General features: G+C 36.8%; 1 protein-coding gene and 1 long non-coding RNA gene across 2 annotated transcripts; one reads left to right on the top strand and one right to left on the bottom strand.

The window, feature by feature from the left end:
• The first annotated feature begins 823 nt into the window (after positions 1–823).
• On the top strand, positions 824–7821 carry LOC122274268 (WD repeat-containing protein DDB_G0290555-like). Its single transcript, XM_043083299.1, has 12 exons — positions 824–1002; positions 1138–1253; positions 1978–2007; positions 2109–2245; positions 2382–2561; positions 2705–2768; positions 2871–2978; positions 3664–3817; positions 4854–4943; positions 5349–5404; positions 6741–6798; positions 7235–7821. The coding sequence occupies exons 1-12, from the start codon at positions 921–923 to the stop codon at positions 7525–7527; spliced, it is 1368 nt and encodes a 455-aa protein (XP_042939233.1). The 5' UTR covers positions 824–920; the 3' UTR covers positions 7528–7821.
• Positions 7822–8173: 352 nt separating this feature from the next.
• Positions 8174–9774, bottom strand: LOC122274223. Its single transcript, XR_006228255.1, has 3 exons — positions 9342–9774; positions 9137–9266; positions 8174–8475 (listed from the first exon to the last, which is right to left on the bottom strand). It is a non-coding gene; the product is annotated as an uncharacterized LOC122274223 (long non-coding RNA).
• Positions 9775–18869: the final 9095 nt, after the last annotated feature.

Below are 18869 nucleotides of genomic sequence, written 5' to 3'. Positions count from 1 at the left end.
AAATTTGAAGGAGCACTGCACATTCATCTTTAACTTATTTTATTCCTCATTTAATGCCCAACCACTGGTTTTATTCCTCATTTGTTGGTTCTTTAAATTATTATATATATATATATATATATATATGATTATTAGGTAGAAGAAGGGTTGGCAAAATGTGTTTGTTGGTAATTAGGTTGAGGAAAAAAATTAGTTGGAAATCAATAATTTAAATATCATATTAAATTATTAATGTACATATAGTTAGTTTAATTTTAAAATATGAAAAAAAAATTATATTATTATTAATATATATTTTAATTAATCCAATGTGAGATTATGGATAGGGTCAAAAGTAGATATTTTAGTTGAAACAGGTTAGATTAGATTATGCAAATGTAAATCTAATAAAAAATTTTAATTAATAGAATTTAAAAATGCTTTATATTGGATTATTTAATTTTAAAGATTTTGACTTTTAACTACAATCAAATTAAAGTTTTTAACTAAATTTAATTGTTACTGTATTACAATTAAATGAATAAAAAATAATATATTTATATACTCTCTTTATTCTCTCTCTACATTCTCATCTTTTCTCCAGTATTATTTCTTCATATTATTTAATAAAAGATAATAATATATTTCTATATAAGCTCTTAATTTAGAAAATAAATTAATAAAAAATAATTGAAAAAAATAGATTATTAAATTTATAATATTTTATTATAATTTTGTCTAATAGATAAATAATTCAATATAAAAATAAGTTTTAAATAAAATATTCAAATACAAAATCGTGTCATATTATATAAACTAAGGATCCTCTAAGTAATATATTATTCATAGTTTCTTTGTAGAACACAGATGGAGGTAGCGAGGGTTTAAGGAAAACCTGTCCTGACTTGTTTCTCGGCGGGTCTGTGAGAGAAGTTAGGAAGATGCCTCGTACGACCACATTAGAATGCCCTGGTTGCCCTCCTCTTCGAGCAGTAACCTTCGACGCACTTGGTCTCATCAAAGGTTAATAATTTTGTCGTTACATTTCTCTAAACCAATCGAAGTCCACTTTCTTTCTCCTTTTTTTTTTTCTCGGTGCATTCCTATGCTTATATACATAGGTTTATGTATACATAAATATCATGCTTTGAATAATAGTTATCGAAGCCCATGGCAAACAAGGAGCTGTTCCTAAGGTAGTTGAGAGGTGGGGTGAACCGGACTCCTCGAAATGTGTGGTCGCCGCTTCTATCGTTGACCGTAAAATCGATCCGGTACGTCTTGAGTATTACGAATTCTTGAGTTAATTGAATATTGAATTTTAAGCATGTGTATATCGGCAATATGTTTCGGTTTATTTGTTTCTTAAACATTTTAGTTCCGATTGTTAGATTTTTTTTTTATTGGTTAATGGTTCAAGGAGTTAATGTAGAATTGGGTTTTAAAAAAAACAATTATATAGATTGCGTTTCTGAGCATTTATATCATGACAGCTGTTTTGATTTTCACTGGGTTTCTTTTGCTGTTGAAGGTTTTGCATTTGAGTTGCTTGTTATGAAGCTAATAGAGTTCAGTTCATTTTAGTAAGTTAACAAATAATATGCGACTTCAACATTTGCGTTAACTCTGGAAAAGGATCTTACAAATTGCATTTGTAATTGTTCTCGAGTTTTCGGTTTTAAAGCATTGCACACTCATGCCACTGTATGTGTGAATGCTCTAACCATTCCCTTGCCTAAATGTGGTGATGATGATTAATGGCTGGCTTGCCAAAACAGTGGCGCATAGGTTCCTTTTATTGCTCAAAGTTTTAGCTTGTATGAGGACGATATAAACTTTCAAACTACATGTGGGTGTGAATTAAGAATGTTTATCAATCAACTTTTAAAAATGTGATTCAGGTTCTTAAATCCTTTACTCTGCTACAGTTCTTCCATCATTCACTCTGAATATTAATGTTGTCAACGGTTCTCTTATTAATTTTCTTTCCCATTGCAGTTATTAGCAGTGGCAAGAAAAACTGGTATGGTGAGTTTCCTTCCAGGACTATGAATATTTGGGACCACATTTTGGTTTTTAGGCTTATTGGAGTGTCCTCTGATTATTTGTGTTCTTTATTTCTACTACAGATTGAAGTTCTAAGCCCGATTAGTGGGGATCTTCGTTTCATGGTTTCTAATGTTGACGATGCTAGTCTTCGACCCGAAGAGGATGCTGTTGTTGGTTTACATTTATTTGCGACACAGAAATCAGAGTCAACATCCAGGTACTGCAAAATCGTAGGCTTTTGGGGTTTTGTTACCTGGTTCTACCATATGTTTTTGTATTATTGGTTTCCAGAAGTTGCTTTCTTCATATGTGCATTAACTTCTGATCTTTGGGAATTCATGATCAACCATTAGGTCTTGTGCTTTGCTCTCTTGTACAACAAAAGGAAATACAAGTATGAGGTCAATTCAAGTTCCTGATTCACCAGAAGGTTCTGCATCTATTGGTTCTTCTAGAACTTGGAGTGTCTGTGCTTCTGGCAATATCTCATGTTCTAAAGTGGATGGTAGTGAAAATTATGCTTTATTTGGTGGGTGAGTGCTCTAGGGCCCGTAACTTTACATTGTGGAGTATAAAAGTTTGAATATTAACTACGTCTTCATTCAGTACTCAGATATCATAGCGTTTACAAGCTTATTGATCTAAAAAATAATGTTTTTCTTTTGACTCATCACAGGAAGGGTGTTGAAGTTAACGTGTGGGATCTTGAAAACTGTGCTAAGATCTGGACTGCTAAATCTGTGAGCCTTTCCATGATGTGTTATTGAAAGAAAGTCACAAATTGATATTTTTTTAACATGCATTTTCCTCGCATTTATTTCAATTACTTCTACCCTGTGCAGCCTCCTAAGAACAATCTTGGTATTTTTACCCCAACTTGGTTTACAGCTGCAACATTCCTGAGTAAGGATGACCACCGTAAAATAGTGGCTGGCACCAACAGTCATCAGGTACACTTTCAAGCAAATTATTCTTTCATGCTGGAGTGGATTACTTGATATTTCAAGCAGAATAGTGTCTGAGCAAATGGAGATTGAGGTGACGTTTGGATAGTGAGTTGAGATAAAAGTTGAAAGTTGAATAAAATATTTTAAGAATATTATTTTTTAAATTATTATTGTTTTGGGATTTGAAAAAGTTGAATTGTCTATTATATTTTGTATGGAAATTTAAAAAAGTTGTAGTGATGCAATGAGATGAGATTAAATAAGATGAAATACTTTCACTATTCAAATGGGGCCTGATTCTATCGGGCATTGGGGTTTCACCTATACTTGAGTTTTCTCCAAATGAAAGAATATTAAATGCCTACATATTTTTTATCATGAAATATTAAACTAATAAGGGCTGGTAAAACCATTATCTTATGAATAAAACTTTTTTATTACATATAAAAAATGGCTGGTAAAAAACCACTGATGGTTATACAGTCTATATAGGGAATGGATCTGGTTGATTCTGTGATATACATTTTTTTATTGCCTTACCATTTTCAGAACTTTAAATGTCTTCATATTGTATTCATCCTTGTTGTTCTGTAGGAGGAAGTGCAATATCTTGTTGTCTACTCTAGTTGCTCTATCTCAATTGTGATTGTCTTGCCACCCAGAGACTTATATTCGTTGTTCTTAACAGGTTCGCCTCTATGATATTTCTGCTCAGCGAAGACCTGTTATCTCATTTGATTTCAGGGAGACTCCCATCAAAGCAGTAGCCGAAGATTTAAATGGTTATACAGTCTATATAGGGAATGGGTCTGGTGACCTTGCTTCTGTTGACATGCGAACAGGTAAGTACCGTACCATCATGTAGTTGCAATTTATTTACATTCGGAGGATGGATTTAACACTCTCTCAATGCAATCAGTTAGTATAGGTGTCCTCTTCTTTTAAATAATTGGTTCTCTTGGACTAGAAAAAGCAGTATTTTCTTTACCATATGCATTTGTATACTTCTTGTGTACTTGTCTTAAAAAAATTTTCTTGCCCATACAAAAAATTTCTTTACCATGGCTCATGTGCATTGATGCTTATCCTATCCTTTCCAAATGCTTGCCATATAGTAATACAAATTGTTACTTAAAAAGATTATATTCAATCGGGATTTTTTTTTTTTTTGGGGGGGGGGGGGTTGGGGCAAGGGGGTGGGGGGTCAGTGGTTCAGTGTCTATGTGGGTGGGTGCACATGAAGTGGGTTCATTCTTTTGTATTAATAAATTTTCTTTTTTCCTCCATGTACACTCAGATGGTGATGTATGAACTCATGCCCTTATGCTTGCTTATATGTGTGGAAAATGGTATTTAAGTTCTAAATCCAAAACATGAGGCACCTACATCTTATGGCTAATATGATCATTTTCATTTAGCTTCACTTCAATTGTTCTCTTCAACTTACATGTATTCTGTGTTCTTTAAACAACAACCTGATAGTTTCATCAACATAGGCAAACATTTAAATGAGTATTGAAGTGCAATGAAAGTAAACTCAAGTCATCTCTAGAATTTTATTATCTCTTGTTTAGATTATGTATGCGTTTCTGATCTACTCAAGTTTATATGGATGTTTATGTCAGTAATGACCCCACATTGGTCCTTTTCCTGTTTATATGTGAGAGAATTCTTTTTGAACTTCAAACATGTTAATCGTGTTATGTATAGATTTTTCTGTACTCATAAAAGAAATGTATTGTATTGTTTTCTAACTATTGCATTGCATAAAGTATCTGTTGAAATTGATATTTTGCATTTGCTAATTTTATTCTCACATTGGTTACTTTGAGTGATCTTTCCTGTAATTTTATCGATAACGAAAGTATTTCATTGCAGGGAAATTGTTGGGGTGCTTTTTGGGCAAATGTTCTGGAAGCATCAGATCTATAGCCAGGCACCCGGACTTTCCAGTGATAGCATCATGTGGTGAGGATGCTATATGGTTTTTCTTCTGTGTTAATTTACGTAGGAACTCATAGTGAAACACATTCATGCAAACCCCATTCACGCACAAAAACACACATACACAGACAGAGAGAGAGAGTTTAAGAAGAAGTTTAGTTATCTGGAGAAGCAGGAAAGAAAAATAGGAAATGTTGCTCTTAGTTTATACTTGAATGACTAGTTATATTATCTCCTAATCGGTGACACTTTCTCAAAGTCATTCTTTTTTTTATATATTTTAACTGAAAAGGGTGTAAGCAGTTAACACTTCATTTTTGCTTTGCTAAACATTGATTAAATCATGCTTTAGCCTTTTGAAGTTAGAGTACATTTTTTGAGAAACAAGTTTTCTTGGCTACAAAAACTAAGAACTTGACTGATTTGTAGGACTGGACAGTTATGTACGCGTTTGGGATGTGAAGACAAGACAACTTCTTTCTGCGGTATGTATAATATAAATTTCCTGACCAGATTTACAATTTTGTCGTTTTGTTATCGGTCCATTGTTTTGGCATGTCTGCACTGTCTGTCCCGAAGGTCAAAACTCTTGATTCTGTTTCGAGGCCAATAACAAATTCCGTGCTCTGATATAAATGAATCTTAAAACTTGTATTAGAGCTAATGATTGATGTTTTAACCATGTCATCTTTCTTCTTTTCAAGGTATCAGTTAAGCCATTATCTAAGAATTTATCCGTTTCCTTGTGGTTATTAGGCCAATGGGAATGTATTACTTTCCTTCTTTTATAGACAGATTCAGTTCATTGCTTCTACCCCACATTTCAATTATATGTTAATTAATATGTTGCCATCATTTCTGTAATTTGGCTCTTGTTGAAGAGGCATTCTCCATCTGTGTTTGAAGAATCAAAAGCGAGATGGCCAATCAACATGATATTGTCATAAATTCTTGGTTAGTTCAAGATGGAAAGCTTGGAGCAAAAATGTTCAATGGCTAATATATGCTCACCAATCAAACACTAAGGGCATGTTTAGGGTTGCGTTAGGAGTTTTAATAAGTGCTTAAATTGCCTTAAAAGCTCTTTAATAGAAAAATTAGGTTGTTTGGATGTTACATGTTAAAGTACTTTTTTTTTTTTCAAATAAATTAAAAAGTACATTTAAGGAAAAGTATCATTCTAATGCTTTTACTCAAACATACTTTTCCAAATAATCCGCAATATAGTTCAAATTTTAAAAAGACTATCAATGGGCGAAAATGCTCATACAGCTTTAAGATAATTATAACTTTCAAACTTTTAAAGATATGATCATAATTTTAAAAAATCAAATAATCGTCATTTATACATCGGAAAGCACTTATTTAATTTGTTTCCAAACAAATGTAATATGTTTGAAAGTGCTTTAAATATATGGTTACCAAACAATAAATAACTTCTTAATAGTAGAAATTATTACTTAAGCTATAAATTATAAGCTATATTTCGTACCGTAATCCCAAACATGGACTAAGCATTCTAAAACTGGCTCTTGGTCCATCAGTCTGCTGACAGTTATGTTCACACTAGGGTCTATTGCTGTCTGCTTTGAGTTGTGCGTCCTTCCACTTTCATGGTTGGAATATGTTACCTCTCTAAGTTAGGTGGACACTTTCACAGAGATTGTGCAGTGATCAGAGTTTGATTTTCATTTGTGGTTATATAAGCAAAAAATATTATGGAGTTTACAGCTATGAGTTTCCTTGTTTCAGTCTGGTATCCCTGTAAGTAAACTGCATTTGTTTGCATCTAATCATTTTAATCTTTATTGTTGGGTGTAGGTTTTCCTGAAGCAGCACCTTACCAATGTTGTCTTCGATTCCAATTTTGATGGTGAAGGTTAGTTTTCCGATTGTCCAGTTATGGTAGCATTCTTAACCCTTGCACGGTATTTTATACTGTGTTGCTCTATAATTAAATGATTAGCGGTATTCTGCTGTGTGAAACATGAAGTGATTGCATTTTCATTTGATGACTAGAACTTATAGTTGTTCTTTTGGTAAAATGACTGGAGATATTTTATTTTCATTTGAGGTCTAGGTACTACATAGCTAATATTATTTAACAAGGCTTTATACCTTAAAAGAATTAATAGGCTTTCTAAGGATCAGATATGCTTTCAGTTTACTTTTCAAAAAGATATGCTTTTAGTTTGATAGTAACATATGATGCCAGTTTCTGAAGTTGCTTGGCCCTGATGTTTGTACACCTTTGTCTTGTGATTTACATGATGGTCTAAGCCTCCTACTTATACATTTCTTGTTTCTAAAAGCAGGAGTTAAACCTTCTGTGGCAGATCCATCTCTAGATGCCAAACAAATTGCAAGTGAGACTGAAATTAGAGATAAGGAAGAAACATTGCCTGTGAAAAGAAAGAAGGCTTTAAAAAAAGATGGAGCGAGCAAGAAGAAAAATGCAACAAATGAAAATGAAGCAAGCAAGGAGGTATCCATAGAAAACGATGGACTCAATAAGAAGGCATCAAAAGAAAACGAGAGCAGCAAGATGCTAAAATCCAAGACAAGAAGCAAAAGATCAAAACACGAGGTTCTTGACGATGCATCATGATTCAGACGAATTCCATGCTTGTGTAAATTGCAGTGGCAGAGTCAAACCTGACATGCATTGTGATTAAGGAGGCACAATGAAAGAAACCAAAGAGTGGAGGACAGCTGTTGTGAATCCAATTTTTGCCAAGAAATACATGAGGGGTAAAGTGATGATATTGTAATTCGTTCGGCTACGAGGTGAAAATACTGCTTAGCGTTTAAACCATGCCGAGGAAAGATGTTAATTTATTTGGTATGGTGACGTGTCCTAAGATTCCAGACTACATATATGCAAAACAAGATTTTTGGTCAATAGCTCCATCTTCATTTTGCTTGATTATTTAGGACAATGTTTCATCCTTGCTTGCTTACCTTTAAGCATCTAAGTGCAGATTAAGTTGGTTGGCTGCTAATGGAGGTTAAAATATTACTTATCCAAGTGGAATTTGAATTTTTTGTCAAATCTTACCGGCCTATGATACTTAGAAAGTTAAATGTTCATCATTTATTCCTTCTTTGATGGGAATTGGAATACACGAAAGGTAACAAAACCACTCTTTTTTGGTACCACAATTACTTATAAAGAGAGAAGATATTTGCAGTTGTGAATTGTGTAACCACCGTGTAATTACTTTAAAAAAAATGAATAAAACATGAGACTCATATGAAAAAATTAAATTTTTAATAGTGGACTCCACTCATTTAGAGCTCAAACTTGTAAGTTAAGCATCAATTTCCACATCCGATGATAAAAACATCATAGTACAAATAAAGATAATAGGCAAAAGATTCACTTAATAGTGATTTGCTCAATAATGCTTACACTGTCAGAAAAGATTAAATGCAACTTGCTTCAAATGAGTATGAGTTCTGCAGAAACCGCAAACCAAAAGCAAGAGCATAGGTATGGAAAACATGGTGGCAGCAAGTTACTGAGATGCAGCTCTCTTTCTTGTCTGACAAGAGCCTATCAAAAAAAGAAGCCACACAAAACTAACTTCATTATTGAAGTTATTGAACTGCAAATGTTTGGTTAAAAAACAATGTTTACTATCAAATTGACTTTCTGGTACAAGAAAGTAAAACTAACGAAAGGAACTCTGAAGTTGCATATGCATACAAGCATACCATTTGAGCTGTCCCTGGGCCTTGGAACAGTTTATTAAGAATTTGGATAGGGCAAAGATGCCTCAGATTCAAAGAAGACTATTTGAACAAATGAAAATAAGAGTTGATGTAATAGTACTTGAATAAAATGATATCTGAAGCTCAAACAAAGAACAAAATAAAGGTGCGACAGAGATTTCTAATCATTTTTCTTTCTCCACCCCCGCCTAACCCTCCCACTCTTTTTTGGGGCTACATAATGAACTGAAATAGACTTTCTTGAGTTCGGAAATGAATGGTGATTTCAATGGAAGAAGGTCATATCTGTTTGAAATTATGCTAATAATTTGATTCGATTCACATTTCAGCGCTTTTCATTTACACTGAAAACTTACGTCACAAGGGTACAGGCTTACAGCATCTTTCTCGAACATCTTTAAGTAAGACAAAATTATATAGGAGAAACAGAGAAGGTGAAATTATAGTAATCCAACTTTAATTGCAAGCTAGTTGTTACTTACCCCTGACCCCCATCAAGAAAGTTGATAGAGTTGGACGGTCTCATTCGAGGCATGGCATGTCAGAAGTAGATAATTGTGGGGCTTTACATCCACGCAAATCTCATGAACAATGCCGAGTAGATACACATTGCTACAAGCACCCAATTAACAGCGAGATTAGAATCTTGACCAGATAATATACATGCCAAGAAAATCTGTCTCGTACCTCCTGCTTCCCTTGACCTCTAAGGAAGAACACCACCGAATGCAAATGAAGTCAGAACAGTGTAGTGCAAGATTGCACACACTGTCACACAGAATCAAGAACGTGAACACAAGAATGAACCAAGAATCTAATATAATTCCTGACAGAGATTTTTGAGCAACCTCTAAGCTCCACACATTCCCTCTGTAACACTTACAAGAATTCCGGGGTAAGTTAAGCGGATATAACAAGATTGCTAATGAGAGATAATGTTACAAAAAATGCTATAAAAACATTTCATGTAAATATTAGAAGAACACGTATATGAATGGAGAGGAATCACCCTCACTCTTACAACTATGTGCATCCTCAAAACTTGGCGAGCAATCACCCTCTTCATGAAAAAATATATATGTAGGCATGGAGAAGAATCAAACTCTCAGGACGTTGCCCTCTCTTTACGCAAATATATTAATAAAAAACACATTAGTAATATTATGACAAGGACTTACCCATCTCCATATGAGTAGAAAAGCTATAAGAACTAGTATTCAGTCTATTTTACCCAAGTAACATTTTTTCACCACATAGTTGCTTGTCACTTAGATATATGCTCATTGGCTTTGTGCATAGGTATTCATTCGCCACACAAGCACACACGTTTTCTCAAAGGCACACGCACACACACACACACTGAAACTTATTGCACCAAGGATAATTATTTATGATTGTAGAATGGGGGAGAAGTTACAGAAATAATGCAATGCTTCTTACACACAACATTAACCCTACATTACCAAGCATTGTTGTAGAAGCTAATATACCTTTATACATCGGAAGTTCTCTCGTTGGCTCTCTACACCTTACTTTCGGCAACTGTCGCATTCTCGAGCTCCTTAGCAAATAAAGTCTCAAAAGTGAGATCTTGTCCCATGTTGATCCTTTAAGTAGAGTGGGATTGCCAAATGCCCTTTCTAACGTATCTCTGACTCTAAGCATGCTTGGATAGGAGTCAATCATCATTGTTTTGTCATACTGTAGGATGACAAAAATAGGTGACCAGGGTATGGTTCACACACCCTACAGTCTACCATTTCCTAAGTCCTCCCTTAAAAGAGGGTTCTCCATGTGGCATCGGGCCATACTTCTCAGTCCTGAAGACATAACTTGTCACGCATTCATTTTTCATTGTAGAGCCACTCTATATGTGACCTTTCAAATGAAGCGTAGGCTTCTACTTCCATGTTATCTTAGAAAGTCTCCATGTCTGGTTTGGGTCTAACCGTTGCTCTTCTTTCTAGTGAGTATCTCACCCGAGCTCACATGTCCCTTTAAGTCGTTGTTCTCGTCCTCACCTTATATGACTTTTTTAGCTCGTCCACCATGGTCAAGATGCTCATCTCCATCTCGCTCTAGGACATGTCAACCGGCCTCTCATAAGGTGCTTACTCGCCTAGATGTTGGACAAGCTTGCTTGCCCAAGTGATAGAAATAGAGGTCTGTCTCCTCTATCAGTTATTTGTATTTTGTGGAGATATCATTTTTAGTCAGACAACAAATCATGTTCAGTCTATCATACCTGGATGTAATTGATGAACAATTTGTGCTTTATAACATTATTTGGAAAGTAGTAATGAATATTATTGTTCTTAATTAATGAATCTTTTATTAGTTTAGATGTCTAGTATAATTAACATTTAGTTTCTAAGTAAACTTTTACTTATTCCACTATGATTTACTCTACTTACTGTGTATTTAATCCATGATTACGCACCTAGATCAGATAGTAACACCAAAGTGTTGCCGACCAGCTAACATCCCTGACACTGTAGATACCTCCATCAAAGTCTATGGTTCTGAGGTAAGTTAAGCGGGTATAACAAGACTGCTAATGAGAGATAATGTTACAAAAAATGCTATAAAAACAGTTCATGTAAATATTAGAAGAACACGTATATGAATTGAGAGGAATCACCCTCACTCTTACAATGTGCATCCTCAAAACTTGGCGAGCAATCACCCTCTCCAAGAAAATATATATATGTAGGCATGGAGAAGAATCAAACTCTCAGGACGTTGCCCTCTCTTTACGCAAATAGATTAATAAAAAAACACATTAGTAATATTATGAAGAGGACTTACCCATCTCCATATAAGTAGAAAAGCTATAAGAACTAGTATTCAGTCTATTTTACCCAAGTAACATTCTTTCACCACATAGTTGCTTGTCACTTAGATATATGCTCATTGGCTTTGTGCATAGGTATTCATTCGCCACACAAGCACACACGTTTGCTCATAGGCACGCGCACACACACACACACCGAAACTTATTGCACCAAGGATAATTATTTATGCTTGTAGAATGGGGGAGAAGTTACAGAAATAATGCAATGCTTCTTACACACAACATTAACCCTACATTACCAAGCATTGTTGTAGAAGCTAATATACCTTTATACGTCGGAAGTTCTCTCGTTGGCTCTCTACACCTTACTTTCCACAACTGTCGCATTCTCGAGCTCCTTAGCAAATAAAGTCTCAAAAGTGAGATCTTGTCCCACGTCGATCCTTTAAGTAGAGTGGGATTGCCTATAAGGGAAACATGCGTGGATTCTACTCAAATCAAAACAGAGCATGTTTAGCCTAAAATCATGACAAATATCCGGTCATCAATTCCATACTTGAAGCTGATTCTATTTTTGTATTATATAGTTGTCTGCTGTAACTTTAGCACAATTCTAGCATTACCGTATATGTATTTCCTATATTAGTTTCTCTTCATTTTGTATATAACAACACAGAATTTCTATCAATAAGAGTGTGGGAATTTATTCATTGAAACCTCAGCAGTGCTTATCTTCTATATGGTATCAGAAGAGCCGATCTCCACCGAGCCACCGATCCAAGTAACTACAATGTCTTCCTCCTCTGATCAAACTCCCAACTTTACCCTCAACACCCAACCCCCTTCCGCATCAGAAAAACCCCTTATCGCTTTCAACATCACTGCCCAAATCAATGAAAAATTAACTCCCTCCACCTTTCCTCAATGGCGTGCTCAATTTGAAGCACTCCTTATTGGTTATGACCTCCTCGACTATGTTGAAGGCACCTTTCGGTGTCCCTCTTCAAATGGCACCCTGGCTGAAGAGCTGCGCAAGACCCACTGGGTCCGACAGGATAAGCTTATCCTGAGTGCGATTTTAGCCTCTACCTCTCCTTCCATCACACCCCTCATTGCTACAGCTAAATCCTCCCATGAAGCTTGGAAAAAGCTCACTCATCTTTATGCTAACCGATCTCGAACTCGTGCAATGCAGTTAAAGGAGGAACTTACCTTAATCCAGCTTGGAAATAGGACCATCACTGAATATCTCCATGCTGTGAAGACTTTAGCTGATGAACTAGCCATCATAGATCATTCAATTTCGGATGATGACCTAACCCTTTATGTGCTGAATGGTTTAGGTCCAGACTTTCGGGAGATTGCAGCACCGATTCGTGCCCGAGAGTCATCATTGACTTTTGAGGAGTTGCACGACCTGCTGGTTGGCCACGAGGCTTATCTGAGGCGCCTGGAAGCTGCAACGCAGAACTTAGTTGCGTCTGCCAATTTTACGAAGACGAAGACGTATGCAAATGGGGGGAGTCACCAGCGTTTCTTTAAACAACATGACAATTCCCGTGGGCCTCAAGGCTCCAGTCCAGGCCGATACTCAAATGGAGCCCAATGTGATGGACGACGCCCCAACACAAGTGTTGGTAAGCCCAATAATTCTAATCGGCGCTATCAGCCCAAGTGCCAACTGTGTGACCAGTTGGGCCACATTGCCAAGGCCTGTCCTCAATTTCATTTACAGAATGTCTCTATCAATTGTGCTACCACTTCTATGGGAAAGGATAAAAATTGGCTACTTGATTCAGCCGCTTCTCATAATATCACGGGTGATCTTTCCAATTTATTTATTCATTCCGAATATGATGGAACTGACGAAGTAATTATCGGTGATGGTTCAGGTTTGGCTATCTCACACATTGGTTCTTTGTCTTTACACTCTCTGCACCGAACATTTACATTACGTGATACTCTTTACATTCCCAATCTTTGCAAAAATTTAATTTATGTGCATCATCTCACCAAACAAAATGATGTCTTTATTGAATTTCATCCCTTTCATTTTCTTGTGAAGGACAAGATCAGGGGGGCGATCCTACTAAAAGGAGCATGTAACAATGGCATCTACACCTTCCCAGAATCATTGGCGGTGTCCAAAAAGGTTGCTAATGTGCATGAAAGGACCTCCATTGATGGATGGCACAAGCGTCTTGGGCATCCTTCTCTTAAAATTGTCCATCATCTTGTTAAGAATTTTTCTCTTCCTATTTCCTCGTATAAAAATTTGTCTTCATTATGTCGTTCATGCTCTATTAATAAAGCACATTAACAACCTTTTCGTGTCACAAGTCTCCAAAGTCATGAGCCCCTTGAACTTATTTACACGGATGTGTGGGGACCCGCTAGTTATACTGGGATTGATGGATCACGATATTACCTTATTTTTGTTGATCATTATACAAAATATATATGGTTTTATCCAATGGCCACTAAATCCAGTGTTTCTACAATTTTTCCGCATTTCAAAAAATTTGTTGAAACCCGCTTTCAAAAATCCATCAAAACACTATATTCCGATAATGGAGGTGAGTTTATTGCTTTAAAAGCATATCTCTTACTTCATGGCATCACTCACCTCATCACTGCCCCTCACACCCCACAACAAAATGGTGTCTCTGAACGTCGTCACCGTCATCTAGTTGAAACGGGCATCACGCTCCTTTATGATGCAAATCTTGATTTTTCGTACTGGCCCCACGCTTTTCAAACAGCCTCTTATCTCATAAACCGACAACCCACGTTTGTCGGTTTATGACATCACTCACCTCACCACTGCCCCTCACACCCCACAACAAAATGGTGTCTTTGAACGTCGTCACCGTCATCTAGTTGAAACGGGCCTCACGCTCCTTTATGATGCAAATCTTGATTTTTCGTACTGGCCCCACGCTTTTCAAACAGCCTCTTATCTCATAAACCGACAACCCACGCCTCTCCTAAAAAACAAATCACCTTTTGAAGCTCTTCTTGGTCAATCACCCAATTATTTAAAATTTAAAAAATTTGGGTGTATTTGTTATCCTCTCACAAGGGCCTATAACTTAAACAAAATGCAGCCCAAATCCAAAGCCTGTATTTTTCTCGGCTATTCACCAACTCAAAATGGCTACAAGTGTTTTGAGCAGTAAACAAAAAAATACTTCATCTCTCGCCACGTGTTATTTGATGAAAACCAAAAACACTTCAGCCCATCCTTACCCGTGCCGTCCGTGCTCACTCAGTACCTTCGAGAACCTCATCAATTGCTTCCTCTTCACTTCGGTGCCCAGCCGACTGCAGTGCCCTCCTCAACGGTCTCCAACGCACCGGCCACCTTGCTACCTCCGGAAGGTTCACCTGCCATCGTTGCGTCCTCCCCAGGTAATTTCGCACCCTCTGCTCCTTTAATTTCTGATTCCCTGCAAGCTGTAGATCCCAACCCCACCCATCCGAATACTCATCTAGGTGATAATCGGACTGGGTCTTTCTTAGATTTACATATATCTTTTTCCCCTGATACAAATTCCCGTACAGCTAATCCTCTCCCCAATTCGAATCTCACAAACCCTAACCAAACAAATCCTCAACCTCAACGCACTCACACCATGACCACAAGATCAATGAACCAAATTTTCAAACCCAAACAAATCCATTCCGTATCAAAACATCCTCTCCCTCAGACCATTGAACCAACAAGTGTGAGCCAAGCCATCTTTCAACTTCACTGGCGTGAGGCCATGTCCACAGAGCTCACTACTCTAATGAAACATGGGACTTGGGATCTCGTTTTACCCACTTCTGATTGTAAACCCGTGGGGTGTAAGTGGATATTTCGGGTAAAATGGAAAGCCAATGGTTCTGTTGATAAATTCAAAGCCCGACTCGTGGCTAAGGGCTACAATCAATGTCCTGGTGTTGATTACACAGAGACCTTTAGCCCTGTAGTTAAACTAGCAACTATTAGAGCTGTATTGTCTATTGCAGTGATGAATGGATGGGATTTGAGGCAAATGGACGTTAATAATGCTTTTCTCAATGGTGACTTAACTGAAACTGTTTCTATGGCACAACCTCCAAGATTCAAAGATCTGTCCAAACCCCACCATGTTTGCAGACTAAAAAAGGCTATCTATGGGCTTAAACAAGCCCCACGGGCTTGGTACTCTGCCCTCAAAACTGCCATTCTTCAATTGGGTTTTCGAAACTCCAAGGCAGACTCTTCTCTCTTCATCTACAGCCACGGCTCCACTCTTTGCTACCTTTTGGTGTATGTTGATGATCTTATCATCACAGGAAATAATCCAACTCTAGTGACCTCCATTATTAAACAGCTGGGTGACATGTTTTCTCTCAAGGATATGGGTTCCCTTCATTTTTTCTTGGGAATTGAAGTTATTCCTACCATATTAGGATTATTTCTCTCACAACATAAATACATCTATGAGCTTTTAGACACTACAAGTATGAGTGGTGCAAAAGATGTCTCAACCCCTCTCTCTACAACTCAACCCCTTCAATTGGTTGATGGCACGGCTGCTGTGGACAGCTCTGAGTTTCGTCGAATAATTGGTAGTCTTCAATATTTGTCCTTGACACGTCCAGATATCTCTTTTGCAGTCAACAAACCATCTCAATTTATGCACAAGCCAACTGCAAATCATTGGACAGCAACCAAACGGCTCCTTCGCTGCTTAAAACAAACCATTTTTTATGGTATTCAGATCCACAAAGTTGAAACTTCTGTACTAAGGACATACTCCGATGCCGATTGGGCTAGAAATATGGATGACCGCACGTCAACTTCTGCATACATCAGTTTCTTGGGTCCTAATCCAATTTTTTGGAGCTCCAAGAAACAACGTGCAGTTGCAAGATCCTCAATCGAGGCTTAATACTGGGCACTAGCTAATGCGGCTTCCGAGACAATGTGGTTGTCTACACTTTTCAAAGAACTTGCACTTCCCCTCAAAGATTCTCCCCATCTGTTATGTGACAATATTGGAGCCACACATCTAAGTTTCAACCCAGTCAATCATTCGTGCATGGAACACATTCAAATAGACCTTCACTTTGTGCGTGACTTAGTCCAAAAAGGAAGCCTTCAAGTAAGACATGTACACACTCAAGACCAGTTAACTGATCTCCTCACCAAGCCACTGTCAAAGCAGCGTACAAAATTGCTACGTACCAAGATTGGTCTTGCCGATGGAAGCCCAATCTTGCAGGGGCGTATAAGGGAAACATGCGTGGATTCTACTCAAATCAAAACAGAGCATGTTTAGCCTAAAATCATGACAAATATCCGGTCATCAATTCCATACTTGAAGCTGATTCTATTTTTGTATTATATAACTGTCTGCTGTAACTTTAGCACAATTCTAGCATTACCGTATATGTATTTCCTAAATTAGTTTCTCTTCATTTTGTATATAACAACACAGAATTTCTATCAATAAAAGTGTGGGAATTGATTCATTGAAACCTCAGCAGTGCTTATCTTCTATATTGCCAAATGCGCTTTCTGAAGTATCTCTGACTCTAAGCATGCTTGGATAGGAGTCAATCATCATTGTTTTGTCATACTATAGGATGACAAAGATAGGTGACCAGGGTATGGTTCACACACCCTACAGTCTACCAACTCCTTAGTCCTCCCTTAAAAGAGGGTTCTCCATGTGGCATCGGGCCATACTTCTCAGTTTTGAAGACATAACTTGTCACGCATTCATTTTTCATTGTAGAGCCACTTTATATGTGACATTTCAAATGAAGTGTGGGCTTCTACTTCCATGTTATCTTAGAAAGTCTCCATGTCTAGTTTGGGTCTAACCGTTGCTCCTCCTTTTAGTGAGTATCTCACCTGAGCTCACCTGCCCCTTCAAGTCGTTATTCTCGTCCTCACCTTATGTGACTTTTTTAGCTCGCCTACCATGGTCAAGATGCTCATCTCTATCTCGTTCTGGGACATGTCAACCGGCCTCTCATAAGGTGATTACTCGCCTAGATGTTGGACAAGCTTGCTTGCCCGAGTGATAGAAATAGAGGTCTGTCTCTCCTCTATCAGTTATTTGTATTTTGTGGAGATATCTTTTTAGTCAGACAACAAATCATGTTCGGTCTATCATACCTGGATGTAATTGATGAACAATTTGTGCTTTATAACATTATTTGGAAAGTAGTAATGAATATTATTATTCTTAATAAATGAATATTTTATTAGTTTAGATGTCTAGTATAATTAACATTTAGTTTCCAAGTAAACTTTTACTTATTCCACTATGATTTACTCTACTTACCGCGTATTTGATCCACAATTACGCACCTAGATTAGATAATAACACTAGTGTTACCGACCAGCCAAGATCCCGACACTGTAGATTCTTATTAGGCTTTTTACTGAAAGACGGAGCGCCACAGGTTAGGATGCAATCGGCAACTTTTTCATTACGAACCATAACAAACAGTCTTTGAGGCCAGCCGGGGCTTAAAGCTATCCAAATTAGTGATCAATTGGCCGCTCAACTTGCATCGAGCTCCCACTATTAATGCTATAGCATATATCTTTTCGTGTAATATCAGTACATGTAAGATGGGTTTCTCGAGCTCCCACTTTTTATCTCCTGCTTTCTTCACTTTTGATGTTTACAAGTCAGGGTTCCACCTTTGTACGGGGGACTTTAATTTTATTCTGTACCGCCTTTATTCCATTCATTAACTTTTTTTTCTCTTCTTTTTTCTATGATATACATTTATACATATATATATACATATATACTAGTAATATCCAGCCGAGAAAATATATATATACTAGTAATATCCATAGCAATTACTGTACTATCACAAGGCAGCTCATTGCTTAGATTATTATAAAGTCATGATCATCACTAAATAGTTTGAAAAGAGATATATATGATCATGAGCAAGATCATAAAATTATGGTTTTTGATGAGGGGCACATACTTTAAAATAGATAGAAGAGGCCAGTGCCCTTTAAGTCACAGTTCCAATAGTTCCCTTCATGAGAGAAGAATTTTTTTTTTTTCCCTTTAAATCTGCCAATTTAGCTCTATCTATTTTAATAAAGAAGATCGAATATAATGGTGTAATCTTCCCAAAACTTTAATAAAGCCATAAAGGTTCTGTCAGTACAATTTTTCCCATTAATTAAACAATAAGCTCTAGTGGCGCACTATAGTCTATACTCTATAGGGATCTATCCTTCTTACAACTTTTTCTATACACTATTTGAAGCGACTATATATGCATCGGCGGCCATAGATATCAATCTTTCACTACCGAACGTAAAATCTTTAAACCAAAGTTAATTAATATATGAATTCTCGTGGTAAACTGATAAGGAAGGACCCAGTGGTAGAGCAGAAGAGTTTTTC

This window comes from Carya illinoinensis, chromosome 8, assembly GCF_018687715.1.
Source record: "Carya illinoinensis cultivar Pawnee chromosome 8, C.illinoinensisPawnee_v1, whole genome shotgun sequence".
In the NCBI taxonomy this organism is placed as follows: domain Eukaryota; kingdom Viridiplantae; phylum Streptophyta; class Magnoliopsida; order Fagales; family Juglandaceae; genus Carya; species Carya illinoinensis.
The sequence above is the reverse complement of the archived record's forward strand: the minus strand, read 5'-3'. Positions and strand labels throughout refer to the sequence as shown.

Excerpts from the sequence above, each read along its gene's own strand:
- LOC122274268 (XM_043083299.1), top strand. The coding sequence starts at position 921 with ATGCCTCGTACGACCACATTAGAATGCCCTGGTTGCCCTCCTCTTCGA. Across the intron at positions 2,008-2,108 it reads TGGCAAGAAAAACTGGTATG|ATTGAAGTTCTAAGCCCGAT; the intron begins GTGAGTTTCCTT and ends TTTCTACTACAG. Across the intron at positions 2,246-2,381 it reads AAATCAGAGTCAACATCCAG|GTCTTGTGCTTTGCTCTCTT; the intron begins GTACTGCAAAAT and ends ATCAACCATTAG.